The sequence below is a fragment of the Sphaeramia orbicularis genome, chromosome 1 (genome assembly GCF_902148855.1).
Source record: "Sphaeramia orbicularis chromosome 1, fSphaOr1.1, whole genome shotgun sequence".
NCBI lineage: Eukaryota > Metazoa > Chordata > Actinopteri > Kurtiformes > Apogonidae > Sphaeramia > Sphaeramia orbicularis.
Genome location: NC_043957.1, coordinates 23,714,888 through 23,742,812, shown reverse-complemented (window position 1 = coordinate 23,742,812; position 27,925 = coordinate 23,714,888). Strand labels below are relative to the sequence as shown.

Below are 27,925 nucleotides of genomic sequence, written 5' to 3'. Positions count from 1 at the left end.
TTACTAAAAGTTTTGTACCTTTATAGGTCCACTGTGATCTGTAAGTTGTAATGCACATAATTAACATTTTTCAGTTTCACAATATTTCAGGTTGTTCATGGTTGTTCATGTTGTTCCCATTTTTAAGGATATATTGTAGATGTAAACAGTTTCATTCTTTTTTCCTTTCTAAAACAAAGAGAAAAGTGTGGAGTTGACATTATTTATAGCTCATTTTATTATTTTACTGATCCACTTGAGATCATATTTGGCTGTATATGCCCCCTGAATTAAAAGGAGAGACACCCCTGGTTTACAACTATAGATCTATATTTTAGTTTCGAAGCGCTGTTTGACATTGTTGTTCATGTGGGAGGCTGGAATGGATCATTAGAGGTTTGTATGACTTGACTCGTTCCTTTCATCAGTAGCTGGACTTGCTTTATTTATTTATTCATCAACACCACACAAGCTTGAGACTTGAGATGTATTTGATGCTGGATGACATGTGAACATGATATGATTCTCAAGATGCATATTGATGAACCTGTGAAGTCCTGGTTTATGTTCGTCAAACTGCATCACTGACAGTAGAGAACAGACGCTCAGAGACTGTACAAAAAGTTCCAGCATCTTCTCAGACACCCTTTCAGCCTTTAGAAGACAGGAAAGATCTGCTGTTTACCTTGTATATATTCTTCATATGTTGTATATATTGGTTCTATCTGTGGTATAGAGTTAGCCTTTTGTATATTTTTGTTTTTCTTTGTAGTTTTGTATATTATCAGTATTTTTCAGTATATATTTTCAGTATAATTGTGTGTGATATTTTTATATATAGTCTTTCTTTTTGCACTTTAATAATCTGCTGCTAAACAGAAACAGAGCTGCAAAACTGATTTTCATTGTTTTGTTTTGTTTTGTCTTGTTTTGTTTTGTTTATTTACATATATGGAAATAGTACAAGCTTCCAGATTGTTACTAATTGACTTATTTGCACAACATACTATAGAAATGAAAATTCAAGGAAGCAAAAAATAATAATACACACAAAAAAAGAAAAAGAGTCATATTCGAAAAGGAGTGAGAAGAAGCATAGCTTATTAGCTCTCACCCCTTTCCTGTAATTGTTCCTGTAATAGTGACAATAAAGACCTATTCTATTCTATTCTATTCTATTCTATTCTATTCTATTCTATTCTGTCATTTACTTACCCTTATTTTACAGGAGGGATAATGCATGCACGTTTTAGTGTAAGAATCTGATGTTTCACAGAAACAACTGTCATTGCAAACATTGTTTAGAATATGGAATCGAATTATTCATATGCCAGATGATTGAATAACCAAAAAAGTATTTGGCTGGAGAAGGACAAGGTCCCCTTGGGTGGCAGAGGTCAGGGCTGCCTTTGCAGAAGCACAGCTTCAATATATGTTCCACAACAACCTTTCATGTAGCATTAACAAGATCAGAGTTAATCTAATGTCTGCTTTTGATGAAAAAAAGGGGAATGGAATCCTGGCTATACCGAAGCTGCGGACATTCATTTAACTGAAAAACACATATATACATACACATATATTATGTCAGCGCAAACTGGACCGGGAACCAAAGGTCCCTGGTTGCTCAGTTGTGTACAGGAATCCTTCCCTTGGCCTTAGAAACTGGGAGATTTACCCAAAACCCAGAAGAAAACAGACTTTGAGGACTGGGTAATTTGGGGGGAGTGTATATAAGTTAGCATGATTTGTTTGTAAAGCCTGAAAAAAGCGGCATATGTGTTTGTTTACATAGGTCAGTACATTGTCTAGTTTATATCTACTGTGCCCATTATCTGGTATTTGGTCGCTGGTTTGTATTTTTGGTGTCTTATAATGCCATCTAAGGGCTGGGCATATTCTTACACAGGACACAATAATAAAACTTTATTCATTCATTCATTCATGGTTTATCAAAATTATACTGGATTAAATCAGGAAATATATTGCACTTTGTCCAAGCCAGCCTTAAAGCGAGACCATAATGCCTTGTCCTACACTATGATGCATATCACTTGTTTTAATCTGTCTGAACTTCCTCTTAGCCTTCAGGCGTTTTCCACCACAGTGCTGAGTCAGAGTCCATTTATAATCGATGACCTGTCACTATTAAATGGGATTAATGTTGGATGTCAGAGCCTGCTAAATATAAAAGTTCAATTGCAGAGTTAGATGACGACGTGAACATAAAAACAGCACACGCTCACATGAGCAAATGAGGGAACTGCTGTGTCTTTTATAAATGCAAAGAAATGTAAAACTTAAGTAAATACAAAATATTCACAACATGTTATATATGTGTCCCATTGCTTTTAGTCACATTCAGCAGCTAAAGCACAGGAGGTCATTGCAGCTTCCAGCGGTGTGTTAAATTAGAGTCTTTGTTTTTCTCAGCAGACAGAGGTCATTACGCTGCCATCCAGATGGTGAAGGAGATGAGCACGGTGAGTGACACAGTCCAAGGCATCACACAGCCCAGATACACCATGATTCCTGTTCCACACAGGGCAGTTAAATAGGCACACATCCTGCTGCACACTATCTTCCGTACCGTTGTGCAGAACTGAAATAAAGAGGGAAAATTGGACAGTGATGATGGAGCAACTAAATCAAACATTAAGTACATTAGCAGTAATATCACATATTACACATTGACTCAAGATAGGACAGCATGATAGTACTTACAGCATAAATTAACAGTAAATGTTACACTTGGCTCATAAATACACAAAGATAATTAAAGTCAAGAGACCCCGGCAATTAAATATCCCCAAAAGATTGATACTCTGCATTAATGAAACCAGTCACTGTGAAATTACTCAGTTTTTTTTTTTTCATCATCATCATAAGCACTTTAAGATTAACACCACCCTCCACAGGGTGTTGCGCAAACATTGTCAATAATCTGTTTTGAACAAGTCTGTGGAAATAACTGACGGCATTGCAAATGCACGTGCAACGAGCCTTAAACCGAAGCACGTCTTTTCCATGTGACAGCAGTTCAGACGTAAACAGGAGTAAACACAGCTCTGGATGTTACTGCTGTTAACCATTAAAACACTCCTGTTTTGTTTGTTTTTCCCCTGAGGTGTTTTGGAGAATTCTAAGATTATTTCTTAAAACAGTACTGTGCATCACATGATTCATGATGCTGTTGAGTAAGTCTATGGTGAACCAGAGACTTAAATTAGACTGAATTTAATTATTCTAAGTGTATGTAAAGTTGCAAATATATCTTCAACTCAGTGATTTACATCTTAGTAATTTCTCTATTGTGACACTAGAAGGCGCACTTTAGCTCTAAAGGTCTCATAACACACATCAGTATTCATCAGCACAGTAGTGATGTCTGTGCATCTTAACTCATAAAGACCCAAACATCCACCATCGACCAAAACCATCTACTGATCTAAATTGTTAATTGACTGTTGAATCATTAATCCTATCAATACAAGTAAATGATTAGCGTAAAATGTAGTTTGCCATCTTTTCATGGTCATCAGATATGACCCATTTGGATGTTCAGAGGCTCCGTAGTGAACAACAACAACATTGATTCACCAGTTAAGCCCATGAAGTTGGATCAATGACAGTGGATAGAGACATTTGGTTTTATGTTCAATTAATGATAGATTTTACTGTAAAAGTAACTTTTTCTTCAGTTTTTTCTGTTTTTGATATAATAACTCTCAATTTTAATCTGAGGTTTTATGAAGATTTACATGATCATCTAATTAAATATGGCAAAAAACTTGATTTTTACAGGAAAAAATCCAAAGTACAGAGGATAATATTATAATAAACGGTGTTAAATCCCGTAAGAAAGGTTAAATAGAGAGAAAAATTTATTTGGGATCTGACACAAAAGTAGCACTGGGTTTTTATGGGTTAAAAAAGTAAAATGTCATCGGAGAATAAACAACCCCCTAGTCAATTATACAAAATTATTCAAAGTTAAAATAATGTCTAAAGCATTTTGCCATTGTATTTACACTTTTACATGCACTTTGCTGTGTTTTGCTTCCTACTCAATGTGCACACTCCTATGAATCACCAAAAATATTCCAAGACAATGAGTTGGTGCAAGGTTCGGTTTCTATTCTTATAAGACTGTGTAGAGGCCCGTAGTGTCATCAAGCATCATTCAAATTGCATTAGAAAGCTATGAATTCCACATTTCAGATACAATATGAAGCTTGAAAACAGTTCAGATTTATGTAATGCATAATGTGTGAGCATGTGTAATTGTAGTATCAATGCTGATCTAATTTCTGGAAGGTTGAAGGAAGTAGCGATTACCAAATAAATGTAAGACAGCTTTTATGTAGTGACTTTCAGTTAAATCTTTTCTTTACATTTAACCTTTCCTTTGTAATTTATAATCATTTACTATATTTTTCTTAGTATTTTTTCAGTGACAAGCAATTAATTTCCAGCATTTAATTCACTGACGATGTAGATGTTTACTACAGAAGAGTAAATTCAAAGGTTATTATATCAGAACAGGGAAAAGTGAAGAAAAAGTGGCCTCTTCAGCTAAATATTATCATTAAATGAACTTTAAAACCACTGTTATTTATCAAACTACATGGGTTTTACTGGTCTCATCCAAGTGGGTCATATCTGATACTGCTGGAAAACTGAGAAACTGCATTTTACCTGTACTGTTTAACTCCTTAAAACCTAATGCGTCATTCCTGACACATCCCGAGCATATGCACTTTGGATGGCTGTAACTCCTTCACTGTTTGTGCAGTTGGAAAAATTTCAGTGGTTTCTGAAACCTGAGACATTGCACTTTATAGGTTTTATTGAGCCATTACAGTGATTTCACTCACGTCTGTACTAGACACTGGAAAATTAGCTGTTTTAGCAGAATTATAACATGCAGTAAATCGTAAATTACTGCTACATTTTGAAAGTTGTAAGTGCTCCAGAAAAATGGGACAAAAGGACTCACTCACAGCACATTGTCTAACCATTTTATTATCAAAATAAGAAAAAAAAGGCCAGACGGACTATTTAGGCTTAGGGTTTAAAGGGTTAAACGAATTAATGGTTTAAAATATATGAAACATTTTAGATCAATAGATGCTTTTGGTCTGCAGTGGCTGTTTAGGTCTTTGAGAGTTTTAAAGGTTCAATGTGTGAGATCATTCTTTAGTTTCGTGAAGCTTGTGACAGTTTGTGTTGTACTGGGAGTCAGTCAGCAGCTGATGTGGCACACTGTTGCATCTGCAGAAAAGCAGAAGACGCACACAGAAGAACTCATAAGTGAGCATTAGGATTTTCATGGAAAAAAATAACCTTTTCTCTGTGGAGATCAGGCTGTTATGGATGTGGGTATAAGTGATAAGCAGCATTAAACAGCCTCCAACACAAAAGGAGCATGTGTAAATGCTGATGTGTTGATGATTATGACTTCATGATTTAGCCTTTAGTGCTAAAGTGTGCCTCCTAGTGTCATAATCCAGAAGTTACTGTGTGAAAAGTGTATTTGCACCAGACTTCACACAAGCATACGAAAATCTTATAAAACGTCAACTCACATAAACCTGTAATTCTAAGAAGATTCACAGAGACAATGGAGCGAAGTCACCATTTTTAAACAACACTTAAATAAGAGCTGGATTAAAAGAGTCTTCATTTTCATACTGATATAGAAATGGACCCCATGTCCCTGATCCTGGGTCTTCCAAGTAAATATGTGAAAACAGCAGCCGACAAAAGACTGTATAATATCCGAACATTTTTAGCAAGGAAAAATATTCTTTTGCAGTTTGTCAGTGACAGGATTCCTTCTATCTGTGGTTGGCATAAAATAATTTTTGAACTGATCCCCCTAGAATATCTTACCAATATTATATATGACAGTGTAGATCAGTTCAGTTTTAATAGACCGGATCCACACATCCACTCACTGTATAAAAAGTCCAATTTGCACTCCGTACATATTGCATTATAAATCCACTGTAAATCTCAACCCATTATTGTCCTTGTCTCTAGTCGAATGTTTGTCTATATTATCACTACGTCCACATGTTGTCTGGGTTCATGTCGAAACTGAATGTTGTGAGCAATGTAAAAACTGAAGCCAAATTCCATGTATGCGTTCACGTACTTGGCCAATAAAGCTGATTCTGATTCTGATTCTACAGTGTGGCGCCCATTTTTGGACTATATCAGACCACACCTCTCTTCTACCCTATTAAAAGGATTGTTGTGCACTTAAATAATACTCTTAAATGTGTACATTGTAAGTCTGACCCACCACCTTCTGTATTAAGCTATGTTGTTGTGTTTTTATTTCTCATGTAAGAGCTGTCGTGTATGTTTTGTTTTGTGTCTAGTCTTTTAAAGTCACTGATTTGTTGAATGAAGATCAAAAAATAGCAATAACAATAATGAAAAAAAAAAAATAGAGTCTTCCTTCATCTTTCCAGATACTTTACCTGGTAGGTCTGGTAGCTGATGGCCATACCGTATCTGCAGTACATGACATAGTGTTCACAGTTGTACCACAGCAGGCTGTAGGTGACCTTCCCCAGGAGTTTCTCTGCCCTTCGTGCCACCTCATCCCCGTCCAGAGGCGGCTGGCTACACACTTTGTCCATGTGGTTGATTAAAATATCTGAGCCATAGGCAAAATCTGCCACTGAGTCCACTCTGACGCTGGCCACCTTAGTGATTACCCCTAACAGCAGCCGATTATTGGTCACCATCTTGGCAATTTTGGATTTGTTCTTTGTAATCACAGGCAGGATGTCCGGGATAAGATGTGCCACCCGATTGTCACCTAAGTAAATACCAAAATGGGTGAATAACGTCCTGGGGACCTCCAACAGGTCACCACGCTTGTAAAGGGACAGGTCATACTTAGATTTCTCCTCTTTTTGGGAGGCGGCGAAGAAGAAGTTGAAAAGCTGGTAAAGGAACATGGTGGCAGTGTGAAGCCAAGTGTGTTACACCTGAGTGTTTTATACGTGCTGAGTGGGAGGGGCTACACAGGTCAGAGGGATTAACTATTGGACAAAGTTTTTAGTCTGATTTTGACACAAATAAAGGAGCTTTTTCTAATCGGCCTTTGCTGTGTGGTTGGATTTCCAAACTCCAACCTTGTTTACAGTGTATTAAGGTCGCAGGTTCTCATTAAGAAGGCTGACTCGCAACTGAAATCCTCATTTAAAAGGTCACAGATTTGGAGCCAACACAGCCAACAAGGAGCTATTGTTAATCTGTAACGCTTGTGGATGATTGGCAAGATATTGTTTACACTGTTTCACCATTATTCAGCAGTTTATGGTCTGTTTATTAATGTTGATACACATGTAATTTACAAATTTCCACATGTGAACTGAAGCAATCATAAATTAATGAAATAAAGATGAAATAACACTGCTTTGATAGAATTAGAATGGTTAATGCTCTAATTTTTGTAGTGCTGTTGCACCTTAATATAAACTCTGGGTCATTGCCACAGAATGTGTTTAAATAATCCAATGCTTTATGTGTAGTCACTCACATTAAAGCTAATTTACACGTAAACAAAAGTGAATGCAAAGTCACGACAATACATAGCACAAATAAAAATAAAACCTTTATTAAACATTTGTCATATTTACAACTTTACATCATTTTAGTATCTTAATAAACCCATTTTACATAAATCAAAAAGGTCGACACATTGTTAAAGTCACTATAACATTATATTGTATAATGTGATAGGTTAGAACCAAAATGTTATTCTCCTCGCAAATAATTAATGCATTTCTATGATTAATGATGTGAGCCATAGAAGAGTTATAATGCATTATTCAGAAATAAAACACAACATTTTCATAAAACACAAGCCATGGAGTCCACGCCAACACACTCAAGTAACAGTTCAGTTCATTTGTAGTTTTCATCCTCCCAGCTCCTTTACCCGGCCATCCACAACGTGAAGGGGATGAGAATTGTGGGTAATGTAGTTGAAGGTGCCATACCGAAGCAGACGATTGAGATGATTCCAAGCAGGCCTGACACGATGACGCTCCGCTGGTCCCGGATGATGGATTTTAGACACTCACAGAACTACAGAGGAGAGAAAACATTCACAACATCAACTGCCTGTGGTTAATATTATTTATAATGACACCAAAAGGCCTGCCACCTCCAGTCAGTTAAGAGGAGGAGAAAGTGAAGGTAACTATGGCAACAGGGTTCTGCTTGGGGTCTGTGTTAAACTTAATATCAGGGGCGCCAAAGATCAAGTTCAGTGGGTGTCAGTTGGCTTTGATAACCTTTGCAACTCAGTCAACAACAGAAACAATCATATATGTTTATGGTACCTAAAGGGAAAACCTTAACTAGTGTGTCCTCATGTCACTCAATTCAGCATATAACACACACACACACACACACACACACACACACACACACACACACACACACACACACACACACAGGCCTTTTAATCAGTAACTTATGGAGTCACATACTTTAACTCTGAATAATGTCATGTTTAATTAAAATGCCTCCCTAATACACAACGTGGATGTAGGACGAGCTCATCAGTGGGCTATAACATTTTATTTTCAGTTTAAGGGCAATGGAGGAAGATCTGACAGCAGATAAACTGTCTACAAACTTTGATTAGTGGGTTTTTGCCACAGCATCCTTTTCTGTTGAACTGTTGCCCTGTGTTTATAGACTGTAGCCTATAATGCAGTGTGCACTATACAGACAGACTGACCAAAACATGTCACACTAGTTCCATTTGGATCAGAGTGAATTCTTGCAGTGATTCAAAGGAAGGCTACCTTCTCTGTCTGCCGGCTGGCTGCAGACCCATATCTGCAGAAAGTCACAAAGTGTTCACAGTTATTCCACAGCAGACTGTACGGGATCGATCCGATCAGTTTTTCTGCTCTTTTGGCGACATCTTCATTTGGAAAGGCCTGCGTCTTCATCATGTTGTCCATCCGGTTCACCAGAATACTGGAGCCATATGCAAAGTCCTCCAGGGTGTCCACGCGCACCGTGGCGCACTTGTACATGCAGCCGAGGATCAGCCTCTTGTTGGTGATGACAGAAGCGATGAGCTTCTGGTCAGCTGTCAACACGGGCAGGATATCAGGGATCAGGTGAGCCACTTTATTGTCTCCTAAATAGATGCCGAAGTGGGTAAAGATGGTCCTGGGGACCTCCAGCAGGTCTCCCCTCCGGAGGGGCGGCGGGGGTCCGCGGTGCGGGGCGCGCTCCCGGTCCTCATCTGCAGAATAACTGGACTCAAAGAGTTTGAAGCTGGAGAAGAGGGACAGCTTCTCCACCAGGAATGTCAGGAGCTGCAGCATCGTGAAAGTTTTCCAGAAAAGTTTAGTGAAGTGAGCTTTTTATCGTGAGTGGCACGAGGAGGAGAGAAGGCTCAGAGGAAAGTCCAGAGACATGATTGGCCATGTGCGCACGTGCGCATTTTCCCTGTGGTGTTTACCTCCGTCAGAGTGGACTCTGTAGACTCCTAAGACCCAGCTCCGGGTTTTCTGGACACATTTGTGGACAAGAGGTTCACAACTTTACACAAAAAAAAGAAAGAAAGAAAAGAAAATTGTCCACCACAAAGGACATTCCGTAAAAAATTTAAAAACTGCATCTGAAAAAACTGTTGCATCATGATGTTTCCAATGTCGGCACTTATTTAATAATAATTAAAAAAAAAAAAAAAAGCTTTTACTTTGCTGACATTTCCTGGGTCTTAGGAGGTTAAGAAGCAGGTTTAGAGTAGCATGACGCAAATGTCATAAAGTTTAATCCTGAAGCACGATTTAGACACAGTGAATCCGTGAACAATCAGGATCACATTTCCTCTGTTTGTCAGGCTGGTACCAGGTTAATATGATCAGGATCCCAAATGTCCAGGCATTTCAAACTGACAGTATCACAAAGAAATATCAGACCATTGTATCTTTAGACTTAAGACTTAGTGAAAGTTGAAGAAACCACGTGGAAATATATTCTTTAGTCACATGACAAATATCAAGCACCAGAACAGAAAGTTACAGATAATTATTGTAAAAATCACAGGTGTATAAAACACCATAATGAAACTTTTTGTGTTTTGGTTGAAAATAACCCCCAAATTATGGTTAATGTCATTAATTTATATAGTAGAGTAATAAAAATGCTTTACATGAAACATATTGCATGATACATTTCAAAATAAAATGTTTTTTAAGGAAAAGAAAAAACAAATATTTATAAGTGAGATGAATTATTTATTGATATGTGTCTTCAAGACAGTTTAGTTAAAGTTTCATTGTTTACTTAAAGGTTTAAGTGTTGAATTTTGTGATTTTAGAGGTTAGATTTTACTTCTATAACAGATTAACCTATTTCTCTGTTTTTCCAACTTTTCAGTGTTTGTTTATTGCCCTGTTCTAATGAAACTCTAATTGGACTAATCATCTTCAGAGGACTCGGTTGTCTACTCCCAGTGGATCTGTCCAGTCATCATCCAGTACCAGTCTTGATAGTTGTGCTTTCTCAGAGGAGATTTATGATGCGATAAAACATTCCTTGGACCAGATTACCTTAATCCTGTGGGTTTCGGATACATGCACATCTTTTAACCCAGAAAAGACTTTGCCGAGAAATGTTTCAGCCTTTTTGAACCTGCTGTGTCTTGGAATCATTAGTTCTGGTGCATTTGCTGACCCAGATTCTGTAAAATCCTTGTAAAAGACATAAATGATTACTGGCATTTAACATAGTACAGCTGCTGTCTGATACCATGAGAAACCCAGTTTGACCCAAAAAGCGTACCCTACTTTTGAGGAAGTGTGTGTGATTAATGACTTGGTTGAACACCAGCTCAACCCATGAACTTATAACCTGGAAAAATGGCAATATATTATATCATAAATTATAAGCAGCAGCAGGGGCCATATTCTTTTCTCACTCTTTGAACTGGATGTTCTCATGGACATAATACTTTAATAAATTAATGACATATTACATTAACACTTATTCTATTCACTGAAGATATATTTTATATTTTATCAGGAGTCATCTTAGGCTTATTTACAAACTTCTAAACTATACATTTTTTAAGGCTTTATCAACAAAATGTCAGTTTACATATACATGATTGTGTTGGAGTCTGTGTTGCACTGAGCCAACCTTAGCTTTCAGCTCCTTGCAAAGTTCCATTATGCATTATTATTTCCATTTGCATAGCATGTGAAAGTATGGATAAGTTATTTACTACAGCTGAACAGTATTGTCATCAGTTCATCATCTGTCTGTCTGTCCATCCATTTGTCCATCTGTTTGTGTGCAAAAACTTGACCATTATGTTTTGTTTTTACTGCTGTTTGCAGTGTTGTGGTGATTTTCCTTTTTTTTTTTTTTTTTTTTTTTTTAATGTGTTTTTACAGAGTTTTGACCACATATTTGCTTTTTGGAGTTCAACCAGGTGCCAAAAAGCAGCTGGACTGATTTAGAAAAAAGGAAAAAAAAATAAATAAAAAATAATAATAATAAAAATAATGTATTAGATTTCTATAGTGCTTTTTGGGGCACTCAAAGCACTTTACATTATTAAAGAAGCCATAAAACAAAATCTACTGGGCCAAAATTCAAATATTTGTTATTCAGTGTGGTACATTTCACATTCTACAACCTACATCTCTTATTGATGTACATTCTGAGCGCCTTATTTAGTAAAAACCTGTCAAACCTCAATTCCTCCGCGTTTTGACACTGAACACACACAGTAAACCAAAACGACTGAAGAAAAGGAACACGAGCACATACTCACAGCAGATTTTATGACACTGCTACAGACACAAATTCACAGCAGCATGTTTACCTGGAATAATGTCTCAGAGGTAAAAGCCTTAACTAACTTCCACAAAAGTCCATTTCCTGGCATATTTTATTTTAATTTTCAAGTACGAACAAATCTTCAAGTTTTAAACCAGACACAATGCAACAATGTGAAGAAATGTATCACATTATTGACATGAATGCATATCCCTCTTTGCTACTTTGTGTACATCCATGATAACAGCCTTTATAGAAGAGAAGAGAAGAGAAGAGAAGAGAAGAGAATGTCTTCATTGTCATTGTACATGTACAACAAAATTGAAAGTGCAATCATCTTTAGGTGCCATAAAAGTATAAATAATGTATATAAGAGAGTATAAAAACTGAAAATATGAAAGAAAAACCCTGACAGCATAAATATCTGAAAAAGCAGCACAGAAAAGTGTTACTGGAAGTATAAAAGACACATAAAACATCATCATATACCCCTAGACAACGTTCAGCATTTCCACACTTATATTAATGTCTATCTATCTATCTATCTATCTATCTATCTATCTATCTATCTATCTATCTATCTATCTATCTATCTATCTATCTATCTATCTATCTATCTATCTATCTATCTATCTATCTATCTATCTATCTAGCTATCTATCTATTGTTCTTTTTTATCCCTTTGCATCATGCAAATGTATAACGCATGCAAACACAAATCTTTTGAAAAAAACCTGTAATATAATTTGTAATCCAAGACAAAACACTGGTCTGAATCATAAGGCTTTGCTTCCAAATAAACTCATATGTCAATTGTTAGAACAAAATATTGTTATAAATGCTATAGTCAACAAAAAATCCAAATATCAAACCATGCGTCTAACACCTCCAATGCAACAATGATGGAATGTTAAATTTATGCTAATAGTATGTGTCTGATTAAATTTTAAATTGAACTTGACACTTGATCTTTGGAGAAATTTTATACTGCATAGAAAACCAAACAAGGACAGCATAAATCAAGTCAAGTAATAACTAGCACAGTAGACAATGAGTCAACAGATGGAACTGAGAGGCAATAAAAGTAACATAAAAGTTCAGTAATGGATCATTGTAGAACATGAATTGTAGATGACCTCAAATGGCTCTGAATCAGTGTTTAAAGACATGACAAGTCAACATGAGAGGAAAGTAAAGAACCATAAATCCATCCACATAAAGAAGGACATGTCGACAATATTTAAATCCCATTAAACATGTAGATGTCAGCAGCCGGAGAACGCATCATATGAGACGTTTTTTCTTTGAGGACATCAGGGGTCGTTCATATCGTGCAGACAATAAAATGTCAAACACGCTGCATGTTTTACTTTGGATCACACCATGTTCAGCTGAGTCGACTTACCGTCTGTGACCGCAGGGTGAACCCAGAGGTGGCATTATAACAAACCTTTGCCCTCTGTCCTGAGGGAGATTTACACCATGGTCAAAGAGCTCCAGACTCAGAGTTGTGGCCGATTGGGGACCCAACCAAGGTCTTTAAATTTAATTCCTGGTCAGGCCACCTGTGAACTATACTGACTTTGTTCAACAGCTTTTAAACCTCTTGCTTGGTGACGGAAGCATTTGTAAAGTATTCGAATGTTCGGGGGTAAACTCAGTAATTCAGCAAAATCACAGTCAATCAAAAAGATCACCTTTGATTAAGAAAACCACCAGTTGTTCTCAGCTTCTCTGGTGTTTTTCATTCTGTACCGACTGTGTAAGGATGTTGGCCCAGCGTCAGGTTCTGAATACTTCGGTCAAAACACATCTTAACATCCAGGACACATAGTTGAGAGAGAGTGCCCATGTCTTCATGGCACTTAGAGAGAGAAAGAGACACTTTCCATCTGGTGTTTCTACACAAAGAGGGCAGTTCAGCAAAAGTTCAGCACTGTTTAGGTTCATGGGCCTGGCAGTTCATTCCTGGGTCAGAGAGGCTTTAGATCCGTCTTGGGCCTGTTTTTTTCCACATAATAAAACCAGGTCACACAGAGGTGGTTAAGGTAAGATTTATTATCTGATGTCAACAGAAGGCCCACAGATGAAGCTTATTAAACTATATTCTGTCACATTAATCTGTACTGTTTGTTTTGATGTAATAAAAGAGGTGTGAGCTGTGAGCACGCTGGCAAATTATCAGCAGCTACATCTATTTAACACAATACATCCTGCAGATTACTGAGTGAAAAAATCCAATGTGTAGTCATTTTAACTCCATAGTGAAGAAGGAAAGCGCCCTTTTTAATCATTTATGAGCAGCACAGTTAAATAAACAGCTACAAAATAGTAAAAGTAGATGAGGGCATATTTAAAGAATGTATTTTAATGTACTTATGCATGGTAATGGAAAATAACAAAAGACTAGTGAAATTCACAACATCCAATCATGTTTTACAGTATTGTGACTTATCTCTTTCTGCTACAAGATTTGCTCCCAGAAGAGAGTCATTAGTTCAGACTCTGCTTTTATTGGCTCATTGTCTTTGGTGCTTACAGATGAAAAGAAATAATAAAGCAATCAAACAGGCAAACATCCCTGCCTCAATGTGGATTTCTTATTAAGAAAAAAGTGTGTTTCTATTCATTGCTGAATGAAAACAGAGCACATGTGACCAGATGAAGCATTGAAAGGTGATATTTTCTGACCTAAAAATGTGAAATAATGGAAATCTGTCCACACTGCTGTACACTATAATAACATTAAATGCAACAGCTCATCAATATTTATAATTTGGTGTTTTGTACAGTATACAGGGTGGGGAAGCAAAATTTACAATGAACATTTAGTTGTTTTTTCTCAGCAGGCACTTCGTCAATTGTTTTGAAACCAAACATACATTGATGTCATAATCATACCTAACACTATTATCCATACCTTTTCAGAAACTTTTGCCCATATGAGTAATCAGGAAAGCAAACATCAAAGAGTGTGTGATTTGCTGAATGCACTCGTCACACCAAAGGAGATTTCAAAAATAGTTGGAGTGTCCATAAGACTGTTTATAATGGAAAGAAGAGAATGACTATGAGCAAAAGTATTACGAGAAAGTCTGGAAGATACAATTAAAGAAGAACGGGAGAAGTTGTCACCCGAATATTTGAGGAACACTTGTGCAAGTTTCAGGAAGCGTGTGAAGGCAGTTATTGAGAAAGAAGGAGGACACATAGAATAAAAACATTTTCTATTACGTAAATTTTCTTGTGGCAAATAAATTCTCATGACTTTCAATAAACTAATTGGTCATACACTGTCTTTCAATCCCTGCCTCAAAATATTGCAAATTTTGCTTCCCCACCCTGTATGTTTGACCCAAAGTCAGTCTTTATAGTCATGAGATCTTTTCTTTTCGTAGATGTACTGATACCATGCAGTAGGAGCATTTCTATAAACATATTAAATGTGTATTTAAAAATTTTGCTCTGAAAAATGGTTATGGAGAAAGACATTAATAAGAAGACTGATCATAAACAAACAGATGCCTCCTCTACCACAATTAAAACCTGGAATTTATGCATATAAATACCTGCACAGGCTGAATAAAGATGACTGGAACCAGATTCTACAAAGGTACTTGTTCTTGCAGGTACCAGCGGTGTAGTAATATTTAATATGTCTGAAATTATCATCAAATTCATCATATAATTTCATTTATATAACGCCAAATCATAACAAACATTATCTCATGAAACTTTACATTCAGAGCTGGTCCAGACCAGTCTGTAATTATATATCTGTTATATCTAAATTATAAGACAAAATATTCAATAATGTATCTAGAATTTCAGACATGCAGAAGGCATTAGTAAAAATGAAGTCATTTTCATTTTGTGATTCTTCTGTATCATGAACAACATACCTCATTAATGGTGTAAATTCAGCCAATCTGCACCATAGTCAGTAAAGAAATACCTGGAACAGAAGCTAAAACACAAACAAACATTCTAATTGTGAATGTTTCTTAGACTGAAACTGAGGCTTGTGTGTAAGACTATAGATGCTTATTAATTTGACAAGAAAACCCGAAGAACTCACAGAACTCAAACAGATTAACATAGCATTCCTAATAAGATTATTCCAGATGGATTATGTGGAGCTAATTACTCATCTACTCACAAAATACTTAAAATTGCAAACAACACGCATGCTCTCGTTCATTATTCCACTCTATTTAAATGTTCAAAAAAGTTGTTGTTCACTTTAGATGCACTTGCCTCAATGGAGAACACAGAGGATTTCTGTTTGTTTCTCATTCTGCTGATGATAACTGTCTTTTATTCAGTTACGATAGCTGAGCTGCACATCCTCTTAGACTTGTGTGAAAAAGCTGCTTTGACTTTCTTGGAAAAAATCAAGGGATAATCAATGGATGCAAATTCTTGAGGAAAAGTGACTAAACTATGTAAAAAAAAAAAAAAGAAGAAGAAGAAAAAATAATCCACACAATGGCTAAAACTTTTCATGGAAGTTGTAGTTTTTACCTCACAGCCAACTTCTGGCCGAAGGGGTATTGTAATCGTTTTGTATTTCTGTCTGTCTGTCTGTCTGTCTGTCTGTCTGTCTGTCTGTCTGTCTGTCTGTCCATTCAACAACATAATCGCATTATCTGAAGAATGCATTGAGATATCTGCACCAAATTTATTCTGTTAAGGCATCTTGGCATGGAGCAGAAGCCTATTGAAAACAGATGACCTTGACCTACTTCTTCAAGGTCCAATGTTCTTGTGCAGTTATAATATCTGAGTACTTTCAAATATAAATATGTACGTACTAACTTTTACACAAAGACGCTCCAATTTAAATTATAGGGCAGTAACTTTCAACAGAATCTTACACAATATTTGCCCGAGGGGTATTATTAAGTGGTGTGTTTATAATTATTTATATTTTATTATTATATTTTATTTTTATTATATTTTATTATTAAGTACGTTGTGTTTATTATTGTCACACTGATTTGATTCTGTTAGTTCTGTTGTTATATCCATTCATTATTGCATCTGCAGTGCTGCAAACGTAGCATATTGACATTTCTTTAATTCGCTGCATCACTTTGTGCTCTAAATCACCATACAGTCATTGATGTTCACTGTTCATAACGTACCTAAGTCTGGTTCATTGAGGTTAGTGTTCCATTGGTGGTTTAAGCTACTAGTGTACTCAACAAAGGTCATCTTAGTATTGTTCTTGCAGCTAATCCAGCAAGAAAAAAACAAGAACAGAAACACACAAAGTAGCCAATAGACAGTATGAGCTGGCCAACTTTGGTTTATAGATATGAACCTACCACTAAGTTACAGGCTGCAACACATTCAAGAAATAGTTAGAATGGGAGCAATTTAGGGTTCATAAGTCATAGAGTTGAAGTCAAAAGTTAAACTAATGAAGCAGGTGTTTGTAAATATGATTTGGTACAAAAGCTGTATCCGGGTAAAGTCTAATCCTTTAGGAGCAAAGACAGACGGAGAATCGACGAATGTGAGAGAAAGTTACTGAAATATTTTGAATTGAACCATGTTCATAGAAGAAAGGTAGAAACAAGTTTGGATCTTTCACTATTTAATGTGCAGAACTGAGCGAAAAGGTTCAGGAATGTACTGTACACCATGATATCGGACCACTGCATTAACCCAGTGCTACTTCTGTGGTAGTTCCCAAATGATTTTTTTCTCTATAATGAAGATTTCTTAAGTGATTTGTCACCATTTATTATGAAATTATCCTCTGTATTTTGCTCTTTTTCCAGTGAAAATCAAGTATTTTTCAATATTTAAAAATATATAATTAGTAAAATACAGGGTGTCCCAAAAGAATTGACTACGTGGTCAGGAGAAATGATACTTAATAGGATTTATTTTGGTCATAAACTGTTTTATTCTGCAAATGCCACATCCAAATCTGCTTTCCTATTGGCGCTTGTTTATGAATTTTTCTAACAAATACACGTTGCGCATTCACATTTGACTGAGTTTGGGTGTACTTCAACACACAGAACACCTTTTCTGTTGCAGTGGTCAATTCCTGAAAGCAGAACAATAAAATGATGACACTTTTTTAAGCAAAAAGAGCAAACTAATTTTAAACTAGAAAAGCACAGAGAGCGCAGACCTCCGCCAAGGCAGATCAGTTGTGCCCCCCCAGATCACCACCAAAATGTAATCATTTACTCTTTGTGCCAGTATCAACATTTCCTGAAAATTTCATGAAAATCCATCCATAACTTTTTGAGTTATCTTGCTAACAGACAGACAAACAAACAAACAGACAAAATCTGATGAACACATAACCTCCTTGGCGGAGGTAACAAATTATTAGGTGATGAAATATATCAAATTTTTTGGGACCCCATGTATATAATTAACTGAACATAAAGCAAGTGTCTACGACCACTGTCACTGATCCAACTCCATGGCTTTTACTGGTGAATCAATGTGGTAGAAGATGATGGTGTTTCCACGGTAACTACGGCGCCTCTGAACATCCAAATGGGTCATATCTGATGACCACGAAAAGATGACAAACTGTATTTTACACCAATTATTTACTTGTATTAATGGGATTAATGGATTAACAGGTACTATATATTTTAGATCAATAGATGATTTTGGTCACCAGTGGGTCTTTAAGGGTCAAGAATCAAAATTCATCAAACCACATGGGTCAGGATTACTGATGAAAGCCGTTGTCAAGCTCTGTGACATGGAATTACATCCGCAAAGGCCAGTTCAAACATTACTGAGAGGGAAAAAGCCTAATATAAATTGCTTCCATATGTTTTACCTCTTCTCTGGACTCAGAGGTGAAAGGGATGGACCAAATGTGGACTCAGATGTCATGTCTGCTCCCAGACTGTGTCTGTCTTTTCTGTTTTGTCTGTCATTTCCTGTTTTATTTTGTTAAGTTTCCCTCTTGTGTCATGTCTGGTGTCTTTACTTCCCCTCCTTGATTGTTTCACCTGCTCCTGATTACCTGACTCCTCCCTGATTATCTCCACCTGTGTCCAATTGTCGTCCCGCCCTCTTGTGTATTTAAACCCTGTGTTTTCCCCTGTTTCTTTGCCAGTTTGTGTTCTACCTTTGTGTGCTCACTTACCAGCGTTTTTGGATACCTGTCAGTCTGTCTGCCCGTTTTGACCCGTTTTGCCTTCCGACCACCGATTCTGCCTGTTCCTTGTCTGCCTGCTCGTCTGGTTCTGACCTGGTTCGTACTTCGACTTCTGATTCTGCCTATTCCCTGACTACCTCAGCCTCCAACGTGTTACCTTGTGTTTTGACCCTCGCCTGGACCTTGACCGTGAGTAGCCTTTCCCTCATGTCCCGTTGCCTCCTGAATTGCCCTCCTGTGTATGACCTGGCTTGTTTTTTGACTATCCTCTGTTTTGCCCTAGTCGGGGTGTTGACGGGAATCCTCCGGCTCGGCCGTGCTGACCATCCATATTCCCCGCTCACAGCCCGGACGAAGAGTCCAGTATCACACGCCTTCATAGACGTGTTAACTATTTTGTGCTGTGTTTTTCCTACTGTGATTGTGTTTAATAAACACTCTCAATTGGTCATCTGTGTTCTGGTCTTGCATTTGGGTTCAGCCTTTGTACTAGTCCCATTACATCAGACCAATCAGGACCCAAAGTTTTGTTTTTTGTTTTTCATCAGAAATTGATGCTGTGTGCTCCATTTACATGAGACGTAAGATGAAAAGGATTAACCAGACTGTCAACAGCAACAAGTACAGAAACAGAGGTCTATGATATTCTGGGGTTCACTCAATGCAAAGGGCAAAGGTCACTGTCTCTTCTGTGATGCACCATTAATGATGAAATGCACACAGAAATTTTGGAGTGTAAGCACCATTTTATTAAGATTACAATAATTCTATTATTGTGTTTATTTTGTATTACTTCGTGTTTGTATGCTTGCTTAACAGGAGCAAATATATTACATGGTTGATTAGGGCAGTGTTTCCCAACCTTTTTGAGCCACAGCACATATTTTACTTTAGAAAAATCACAAGGCACACCATCTAACAAAAATGTCACAAAAGGTCTATTTATTGAAATATAATGCAAATCTAGTCTCAATTTACTTCCTCAGTGTGAAACCTGGGCCTGTTTAGTTGAACACAAAACTGATATTCTTGAGGGAATTGAAGATTCATATAACAGGTATATGCCCCCCACCCCAATCCGATCTGCGGGTCAGCGCAACACTAGTGTGGGTGGGTTTATCAACAGAACACACAGCACTGGGGCTGGTTCACCTTCATTTTCACTTTGCAAAGGGAAACTGTTGCTGTAGAGTGGATCACTGGCGCGTGCAGTCGTACGTATCTATATCACGTCACTTTCTTACACTACCAATCAGGTGAAATTACATAATCGCACACCTGATGATTTCTCATGGCACACTAATGTGCCTCGGCACACTGGTTGGGAAACACTGATTTAGGGAACCATAAGGATTTATATATGTTTGGACACAAGGGGGTGTAGTCCTGCGATGTGAGCATGATTTATTAGAAGAATACTTGTTCCATTGTTCTCTTTGACTTTGCCAATAAAAAAGATTGACATCGGAGCAACACAGTCATTTTATCGCTGCGTGTGGCGACGATGTTGTCCAGCTCGTAAAAACATTCTTTGACGTCTATTTATTTTAGAAGAGGTAAAAAACAAGAATTAAGAAACCACAGAAACATTAAGATTTGCCTCTACATGGAGCAAGGTGCCAATTTTTCCACAGCCACACATAATTAGTCCAACAAGACAGTGCAAGCCCACATTGTGCACACATGCATTAGGACAAGCATTACCTGGTTCTCTTACTTTAGCCGGGGAGCCGTAGCACCTGAGTCAAATAAAAGGAAGTCCTGGCAGCCATCAGAAGTAGGAAAAATACTTCACTTTCATTTTTCACCTCACCTCACCAAAAAAAAAAAAAAAAAAAAAAAAAGGACAGCGTGTCCCCCTCCACAGGTAACAGGAAAATCACCAGTAACTCAGATTAATCAATAAAATTAATGAAAGGTTAAATGTAAATACTAAATGATTAAGCTAAATAGATGTGAGGTGGATGGCATACACCTGATTAGTGAGGGGGGTCACTACAGCTACCTCACAACAGCCATCACAGGAGAAGATAAGGGTCTGGGTGTTGGACTGACCCATACAGACCCTGCATGTCCCGAGTAGACCTGATGTCCTGGTGGAAACCCTGTACTCTTACCCCCCTTTAAACTTACACCTTATGGGACAAACCTACACCAGAAACATTCCATTACTTGACAGAAAGTAACTGCAACATTCCAAAGTGGATGGAGTAGATGCTTTACTGTCACAGTTGTTTGGATGGTGTTGCAAAAATCAAACGTAAAACAAGTGTTGACGTTGAAAACAGCAACAACAACAAAAAGATCATTCTGTTGTATTGCATTCAGTGTTATATATTTTACTAATCTCTGTTTTCATTTTAATGTTGATTTAACATGGCGCCCTGATTTTTCCTGATTTGGCGTTGCATCTGTGTGCATTGACTCATTTGTTTTTGATTTTCATCACATGAAAAACGAACACTGTGCCCAATCCAGGTTCAATACTAGAGTTTGACTGAGAGCCAACTAAAAAGAAGATATCATGTTCTTACAACAAAGGGCACGGTGTGAGTTGTTGAGTCACCTTTATTCAGAAGCTGTTTTCATTCTATTTCATAATGTGTAAACAAACAATATGCAACTGGTTCATTTACCATTTTGGACACTCATCAAATCTGGGAAATGGCTTTTGTCAGATGTCTGAGTCACAGCTTTGCCCTCACACAGTGAGTGGGATGTTTACATATGAACCCCTTATCAAAGACTGAACCCAGGACCTTGTTCAGATAAATATTCCACAGAGGTCGGCCGCTTTTCATTCTCCAAGAAGACAAAACCACAACTGGTGGTCGGAGCAGCATGGCACCGTCTCTACTCACAACAACAGGACTTCTCTTACTTTTCTCCTTTGCCTCAGCAGTAAGTCATTTATGTTAGTTTAAAGCTGCACCGGTGAAGTTTTCTTGAACACAAAAATCCAAATTATTTTCTGTTTTTTTGTGTGTGTGTAGCAAACCAGAGGAGACAACCATGCATCATGCACTCTAAATGATGGCTTTGTAAGTATATAGTTGTAACTAATACTACGTTGACTGCATTTAAGGAAGGAAACTATCACTGATGTTCTTCACTCCTTGTATTTAGGGCATGTACTGCCCAACTACATGCGGAGTGGCTGACTACATGCTGAGGTATATACCATCAGTGGAAAACGATTTAGACAGAATGGAAAATGACCTGGAAACAATCGCCAATTTGACCCAGGAATCTGAAGACAAAGTGGTCTATATGAAAGACTCAACAACTACAGCTGCGCAAAAGAGCGCTGGGCAAGGTACCAGTCTATGTTTAACCCATAAAGACCCAACAGCCACTGGCAACCAAAAGCCTCTACTGATGTAAAATGTTTAAAAAAGACAGATCCATTAATCCCATCAATACATGTAAATAATTGGTGTAAAATACAGTTTGCCATCTTTTCATGGTCATCAGATATGACTTGGACGTTCAGAGGCTCCATAGTGAACGTGGAAACACTCACTACAGAGCCAATCTGTGTAGTTTGACAAATGACAGTGGATGGAGACACATGTTTTTATGTACAGTTATTAATATCTTTGCTGAAAAAGTCTGTTTCTGATATAATAACCTTCAACTTTAGTCTGAGCTTTTATGAAAATCTACATGATCTGTAAATTACATAAGGTAAAACACCTGATATTCACTGAAAAAATGCAAAAATACAAAGGATAATTGTAATAAATGGTGATAAATGATTTAAGAAAAGTTAAATAGAGGGAAAAATTCACTACCACAAAAGTAGCGCTGGGTTTTTATGGGTCTATATATCTAAGACAAACTGTTATTGAATTCAAAGTATTATAACCAGGGTAAATACTAACTTTTTATTTCAGACCCTTACTACAAAAAATCATCAGATATGCTGGAAGATGTCCTCAGATTTGAAAGGACCATCGTTGCACAGGAAGATCAAATAATGTAAGTCTCAATTTACTCTGAAGTGATACTTTTCTCTCTGTCGTAATCCCCATCGTATCTGTCTTTGCTCATCCACCGCCCACACTCTCAGGTCAATGCACACCGGCCTGTTCGCCCACGCAGGACTGAGCACAGACACACACTCCTGATACCTAGAAATACACAGAAACGCCTTAGAATTTCTTTTCAGTCCCTACTTTCTGTCATACATTTGTATCGTGTCTTTGAGTGTCTTTACTTTAGGTTTGTTTGTTTTTTTGTCTTGCTTAAACCTGCTTTGTATCCCTGTTTGTAGGGAACTTCAGAATTTAATTTCTTCAAATGAACAGAGAATGACAGAACTTAAACAACTCTCGATTCAGCTGGCACAGCAGTGCTCTGAACCCTGTAAAGACGAAGTTGAAATCCAGCCAACAACGGGAACAGGTAACCAACACTGGAACAAAGTTGTGACCCTCAGGTCGGTTGCGTTTCACAAGCTGTTTCCCAATCTGGTCTCATCTGAACAACATTTGTCCTTGTTCGGTGTTTAGTTAAGAACCAAAAATCAATATTCTGCATCGCTGCACAGTAAACATAATATTTCATGGGAATGGATGTGACCTCATTTCTGGTAGAGCATTATCTGGACACTTGGTGATAATTACAATTAAAACAACAAACAATTGTATTTAAATTTTCATCAGTTTTTCATGAGTCTTTCAGTTTACTTAAGGTGGGAAAGTAGTTTTTTTTTTTTTTTTTTTAATTTAGTTCAACTTAGTTTTAATGGTAATTTTAGTTTTTCAGATACTAAGGTAAAAAGTTATTTAATTATAGAGAGAAAAGAAATTATTTACAAAAACATTGCTTTTAAAGGTCCTATATTATACAAAGTAATTGATTTTACCAGTTATTCAGTTTTTTGTTGTTGTTGTTGTTTTTTTTCAGTTGATTAAAGTATTTTTCACAGCTAGTGTAAACTATAGCTGTGGAATGGCAAGAATCACACAATACAATACGTATCATGATATATATCTGTACTATATATCTGTACTATGTACTCACATGAAGTTTGTGTTGGAGTTTGTTTGGTGCAGTTTGTTTAGGGGTAGGTAGAGGGGCTCATCTAATAACCAAAGGGTTGGGGATTCGAATCCCACTCTCTCCTTGTCCTGGGCATGACACTTCACCCCAGGGCAAACGTAGTTTACCACCACCAGAGTGTGAATCTGAGAGTGAATGAATAATGGCTCAATAATGTATAACGCTTTGGGTGCCTTGAAAAGCGCTGCAGAAATCTAATCTATTGCTGTGAGTTGACTATCTATGGTTTCAGTTTCCAACATTCATGTTAACATCAATATAAAGTTTTCTAGACTAAAATCTTAGTTTTTTTTAAAACCCCCTAAAGTTCTGCTCTGTTCACCTCCTGTAAAGCCACAAAACTATATAATGCTACCTTTAGCTTAGAAATGGCATTAGCTGATACACTGGTCTACGGTTTTGGTTTTTTTTTTACTATCTCCCACATCCTACTATAATGGATGTTTCTGTGTCCGGCGCGTGTGTGTCTGACGTGTGTGTGTCTGATCGATGTCCTGATGTTGCAGCACTGGAGGCCATACGGGTTCAATGCCACTGTTGCACCACGGGAGGGCGCTATCATACAGTGGCACTACGGGTACAATGCCGCTAGTAGATTAAATGTGCAAAAATCTTACATACTTTAATAAGATAAATTGGAAAACAAATGACAAAAGTGCTGCTTAGTTGATGCTTTCAATGTACAGGGTGGGGAAGCAAAATTTACAATATTTTGAGGCAGGGATTGAAAGACAGTGTATGACCAATTAGTTTATTGAAAGTCATGAGAATTTATTTGCCACAAGAAAATTTACATAATAGAAAATGTTTTTATTCTTTGTGTCCTCCTTCTTTCTCAATAACTGCCTTCACACACTTCCTGAAACTTGCGCAAGTGTTCCTCAAATATTCGGGTGACAACTTCTCCCGTTCTTCTCTAATAGTATCTTCCAGACTTTCTCGTAATAGTTTTGCTCATAGTCATTCTCTTCTTTCCATTATAAACAGTCTTTATGGACACTCCAACTATTTTTGAAATCTCCTTTGGTGTGACGAGTGCATTCAGCAAATCACACACTCTTTGACGTTTGCTTTCCTGATTACTCATATGGGCAAAAGTTTCTGAAAAGGTATGGATAATAGTGTTAGGTATGATTATGACATCAATATATGTTTGGTTTCAAAACAATTGACGTAGTGCCTGCTGAGAAAAAACAACTAAATGTTCATTGTAAATTTTGCTTCCCCACCCTGTATATGATAAAGTCTTATTACACACATATACTGGTTTATGTTCATTTATACAATAGATTTGTAAGTCTTCCACTGAAAGAACCTATAATGGTATGGTAATGTACAGACAGGGTCTTGAAGTAGATCTGTAGATCTGATTCAAACATTCATATGGAATAAAACCCATTCTATCATTAATTCTCACATTTTCACAAGTTGACCCAAGACTGTATCTTGGAAACTACAGGTAACGAGCATTTGAACTTTCTTTCTTTTTTTTTTTTTTTACTCAGAGGCCAGTGATATTAAAAATATCAACCATCCTCCAACACTGACCTTGTGTAAAAGCACACAAACACAACTGAGCCTTTAACTATAATAACCCTGATGTAAATGACTGTTTACTTTAAGGTTTCTTTTCCTCTTTTGTGTTATCAGACTGCCAGGATATTGCCAACAAAGGTGCCACCACCAGTGGTCTTTACTTTGTCAAACCAGCAACATCCCCAGAGCAGTTCCTGGTCTACTGTGAGATTGATGAATTTGGCCGTGGTTTCACAGTCATACAGAGAGTAAGAGTCACCAGAAACACACAAATACATTCTTTATATTATCTTCTGAGAGAAATACAGCTAATACAGAAATGAATTAAATTAGAATTAAATAATACAGCTTTACAACTTTGGTTGAACTCATTCATTTACTCTATACATGTGCTTTCTTTATTAATGCTGTCTCTTATTGTTTGTTTAGAGACGTGATGGCAGTGTGGATTTCAACAAGGACTGGATCCAGTACAAGAATGGCTTTGGTTATCTCTCCCCAGATGACACCACAGAGTTCTGGCTTGGCAACGAGAAGATCCATTTGTTGACTGCGAGTTTATCAGGAATCCCAACTGTCCTGAGGATAGAACTTGTTGACTGGGATGGTAACAGAAGGTACACAGATATGATAACAGCTTATGTAACAGCTGACCAAAAGTAAACATGACCTTGATGATGAAGGTACACATCAGAGGTTACTGTGGATTGAAAACCATCTAAAACCTGTACGTGGCCTCCTTTCACTATAGGTATGCCGATTACACCATGTTCAGACTCACACCAGAGGCCGACAACTACCGTCTGACCTACGGATACTACCTCGGCGGTGACGCTGGTGATGCTTTTGCTGGCTTTGACTTTGGCGACGACCCCAGCGACAGGTTCTTCACATCTCACAACGGCATGCAGTTCAGTACGCACGACAAGGACAACGACAAGTATGACGGCAACTGTGCTCAGCAGGACGGCTCCGGCTGGTGGATGAACAGATGCCACGCTGCACATTTGAACGGCAAATATTATCAGGGTATGAGTCAATGGCTTTTTAAAATTTTAGATTTAGATTAGATTAGATTAGATTAGATTAGATTAGATTAGATTAGATTAGATTAGATTAGATCACATTACATCACATTACATTACATTGGATTAGATTACGGTAGATGAGATTACATTACATTACATTGTATTACATTAGATTAGATTGCATTGCATTATATTACATTAGATTACATTAGATTACATTACAATAGATAGAACTTTATTGATCCCTTAGGCAGAACCTTCAGGAAATTAAGGTTCAGTAGCAGACCAACACCAAATGTACACATATAAGAAATAGTACAAGACAAAAGAAGAAAATAGTAATAACAATAACTATAAAAACAGTGGAGAAAAAACAGGCAATTGCACATTAGAAAATACTAGAAGAAATATTAAACAATAAAATTGTAATAATTAAAAAAAATAATAAATATTGTAATTATGTTATAATGTTATCATATGCACTATATATATGCATATATTTTAATGATCGCAGGATAAAAAGTATAGTAACATGATAATAGAAATAGTAGTCATAAAAACGATATATAAATAATAAGTACAATACAAGTAATACAAGTACGTAAGTAATAGACCTAACAATACAAACAATACAAACATTGCACATCGGAAACTGCACAGTCCCCTTGGTGCAGCATTAGACATTTGCTGTATCTCAGCCTCATCTCTTACCACCACAAAGTTCCATATACTTCAGGTTTTAACTGAGGAACTACAAGGACAAAAAACATGCATCAGACTTCAGTAGAAAGCGAAGATTTTTGAGTTTTACAACCTAAACATCACTTCAAACATGTAGCCATAACCCTTAAATGGTGTTATCCTGGACTATGTTAACGGCTTTTATCTCTCCATCCAGGTGGCAGGTACACAGAAAAGGATGCAGGTGAATATGGCTTCGACAACGGCATCATTTGGGTCACATGGCACAACCGCTGGTACTCCTTGAAAGAAACCACCATGAAGCTCATCCCCCTCAGTCGTCTCACAGCAGGCGGACAACAGGGCGGGATGAAAGAGTTTGCCGGACTTGGAGCTTCTTAAAAAGCAGATGTGTGTTCAGCACAACAGCACTGAAAGTTCTCATAAATGAAAACACAATATGCCTTCAAACAACCAAAAAAAAGACTTTCTGATGCGTCTCCATATGATGTGTGCATGTTTTGCTGATGTGATACAGTGAGTTACTGATGTTCACATTTTGCGTCTCCTTCAGTGTTGTTTTGAGCACTAAATAAATCGTCATTTTCTGTATCAAATGTGTTTTTGTCATCTCGTCTTTCCTCTT

General features: G+C 37.2%; 3 protein-coding genes and 1 long non-coding RNA gene across 4 annotated transcripts in view; 1 reads left to right on the top strand and 3 right to left on the bottom strand.

Annotated features, from left to right (window-relative positions):
* The window catches only part of LOC115417278 (uncharacterized), a 25,489-nt gene extending 1,251 nt beyond the window's left edge, over nt 1-24,238 (bottom strand). Inside the window, exons 1-2 of the long non-coding RNA XR_003935102.1 lie at nt 24,133-24,238; nt 300-306 (exon numbers count right to left, since the gene is read on the bottom strand). This is a non-coding gene — a long non-coding RNA (uncharacterized LOC115417278). The remainder of the gene's footprint in view (nt 1-299; nt 307-24,132) is intronic.
* Nucleotides 2,253-6,961, bottom strand: LOC115417182 (lecithin retinol acyltransferase). The gene is made up of 2 exons (XM_030131195.1): nt 6,471-6,961; nt 2,253-2,581 (listed from the first exon to the last, which is right to left on the bottom strand). The coding sequence occupies exons 1-2, from the start codon at nt 6,954-6,956 to the stop codon at nt 2,426-2,428; spliced, it is 642 nt and encodes a 213-aa protein (XP_029987055.1). The 5' UTR covers nt 6,957-6,961; the 3' UTR covers nt 2,253-2,425.
* On the bottom strand, nt 7,603-9,379 carry lrata (lecithin retinol acyltransferase a). Its single transcript, XM_030131186.1, has 2 exons — nt 8,820-9,379; nt 7,603-8,091 (listed from the first exon to the last, which is right to left on the bottom strand). Exons 1-2 carry the CDS (start codon nt 9,351-9,353, stop codon nt 7,939-7,941), a joined length of 687 nt encoding a protein of 228 aa, XP_029987046.1. The 5' UTR covers nt 9,354-9,379; the 3' UTR covers nt 7,603-7,938.
* fgg (fibrinogen gamma chain) lies at nt 21,730-27,925 on the top strand. Its single transcript, XM_030131060.1, has 9 exons — nt 21,730-21,868; nt 21,961-22,008; nt 22,094-22,283; nt 22,864-22,948; nt 23,244-23,374; nt 25,685-25,818; nt 26,000-26,187; nt 26,322-26,599; nt 27,497-27,925. Exons 1-9 carry the CDS (start codon nt 21,809-21,811, stop codon nt 27,679-27,681), a joined length of 1,299 nt encoding a protein of 432 aa, XP_029986920.1. The 5' UTR covers nt 21,730-21,808; the 3' UTR covers nt 27,682-27,925.

Excerpts from the sequence above, each read along its gene's own strand:
- LOC115417182 (XM_030131195.1), bottom strand. The coding sequence starts at position 6,956 with ATGTTCCTTTACCAGCTTTTCAACTTCTTCTTCGCCGCCTCCCAAAAA. Across the intron at positions 2,582-6,470 it reads TCAGCTACCAGACCTACCAG|TTCTGCACAACGGTACGGAA; the intron begins GTAAAGTATCTG and ends TCTTTATTTCAG.
- fgg (XM_030131060.1), top strand. The coding sequence starts at position 21,809 with ATGGCACCGTCTCTACTCACAACAACAGGACTTCTCTTACTTTTCTCC. Across the intron at positions 22,284-22,863 it reads GCAAAAGAGCGCTGGGCAAG|ACCCTTACTACAAAAAATCA; the intron begins GTACCAGTCTAT and ends TTTTTATTTCAG. Across the intron at positions 23,375-25,684 it reads CCAGCCAACAACGGGAACAG|ACTGCCAGGATATTGCCAAC; the intron begins GTAACCAACACT and ends TTGTGTTATCAG.
- lrata (XM_030131186.1), bottom strand. The coding sequence starts at position 9,353 with ATGCTGCAGCTCCTGACATTCCTGGTGGAGAAGCTGTCCCTCTTCTCC. Across the intron at positions 8,092-8,819 it reads CCAGCCGGCAGACAGAGAAG|TTCTGTGAGTGTCTAAAATC; the intron begins GTAGCCTTCCTT and ends TCTCCTCTGTAG.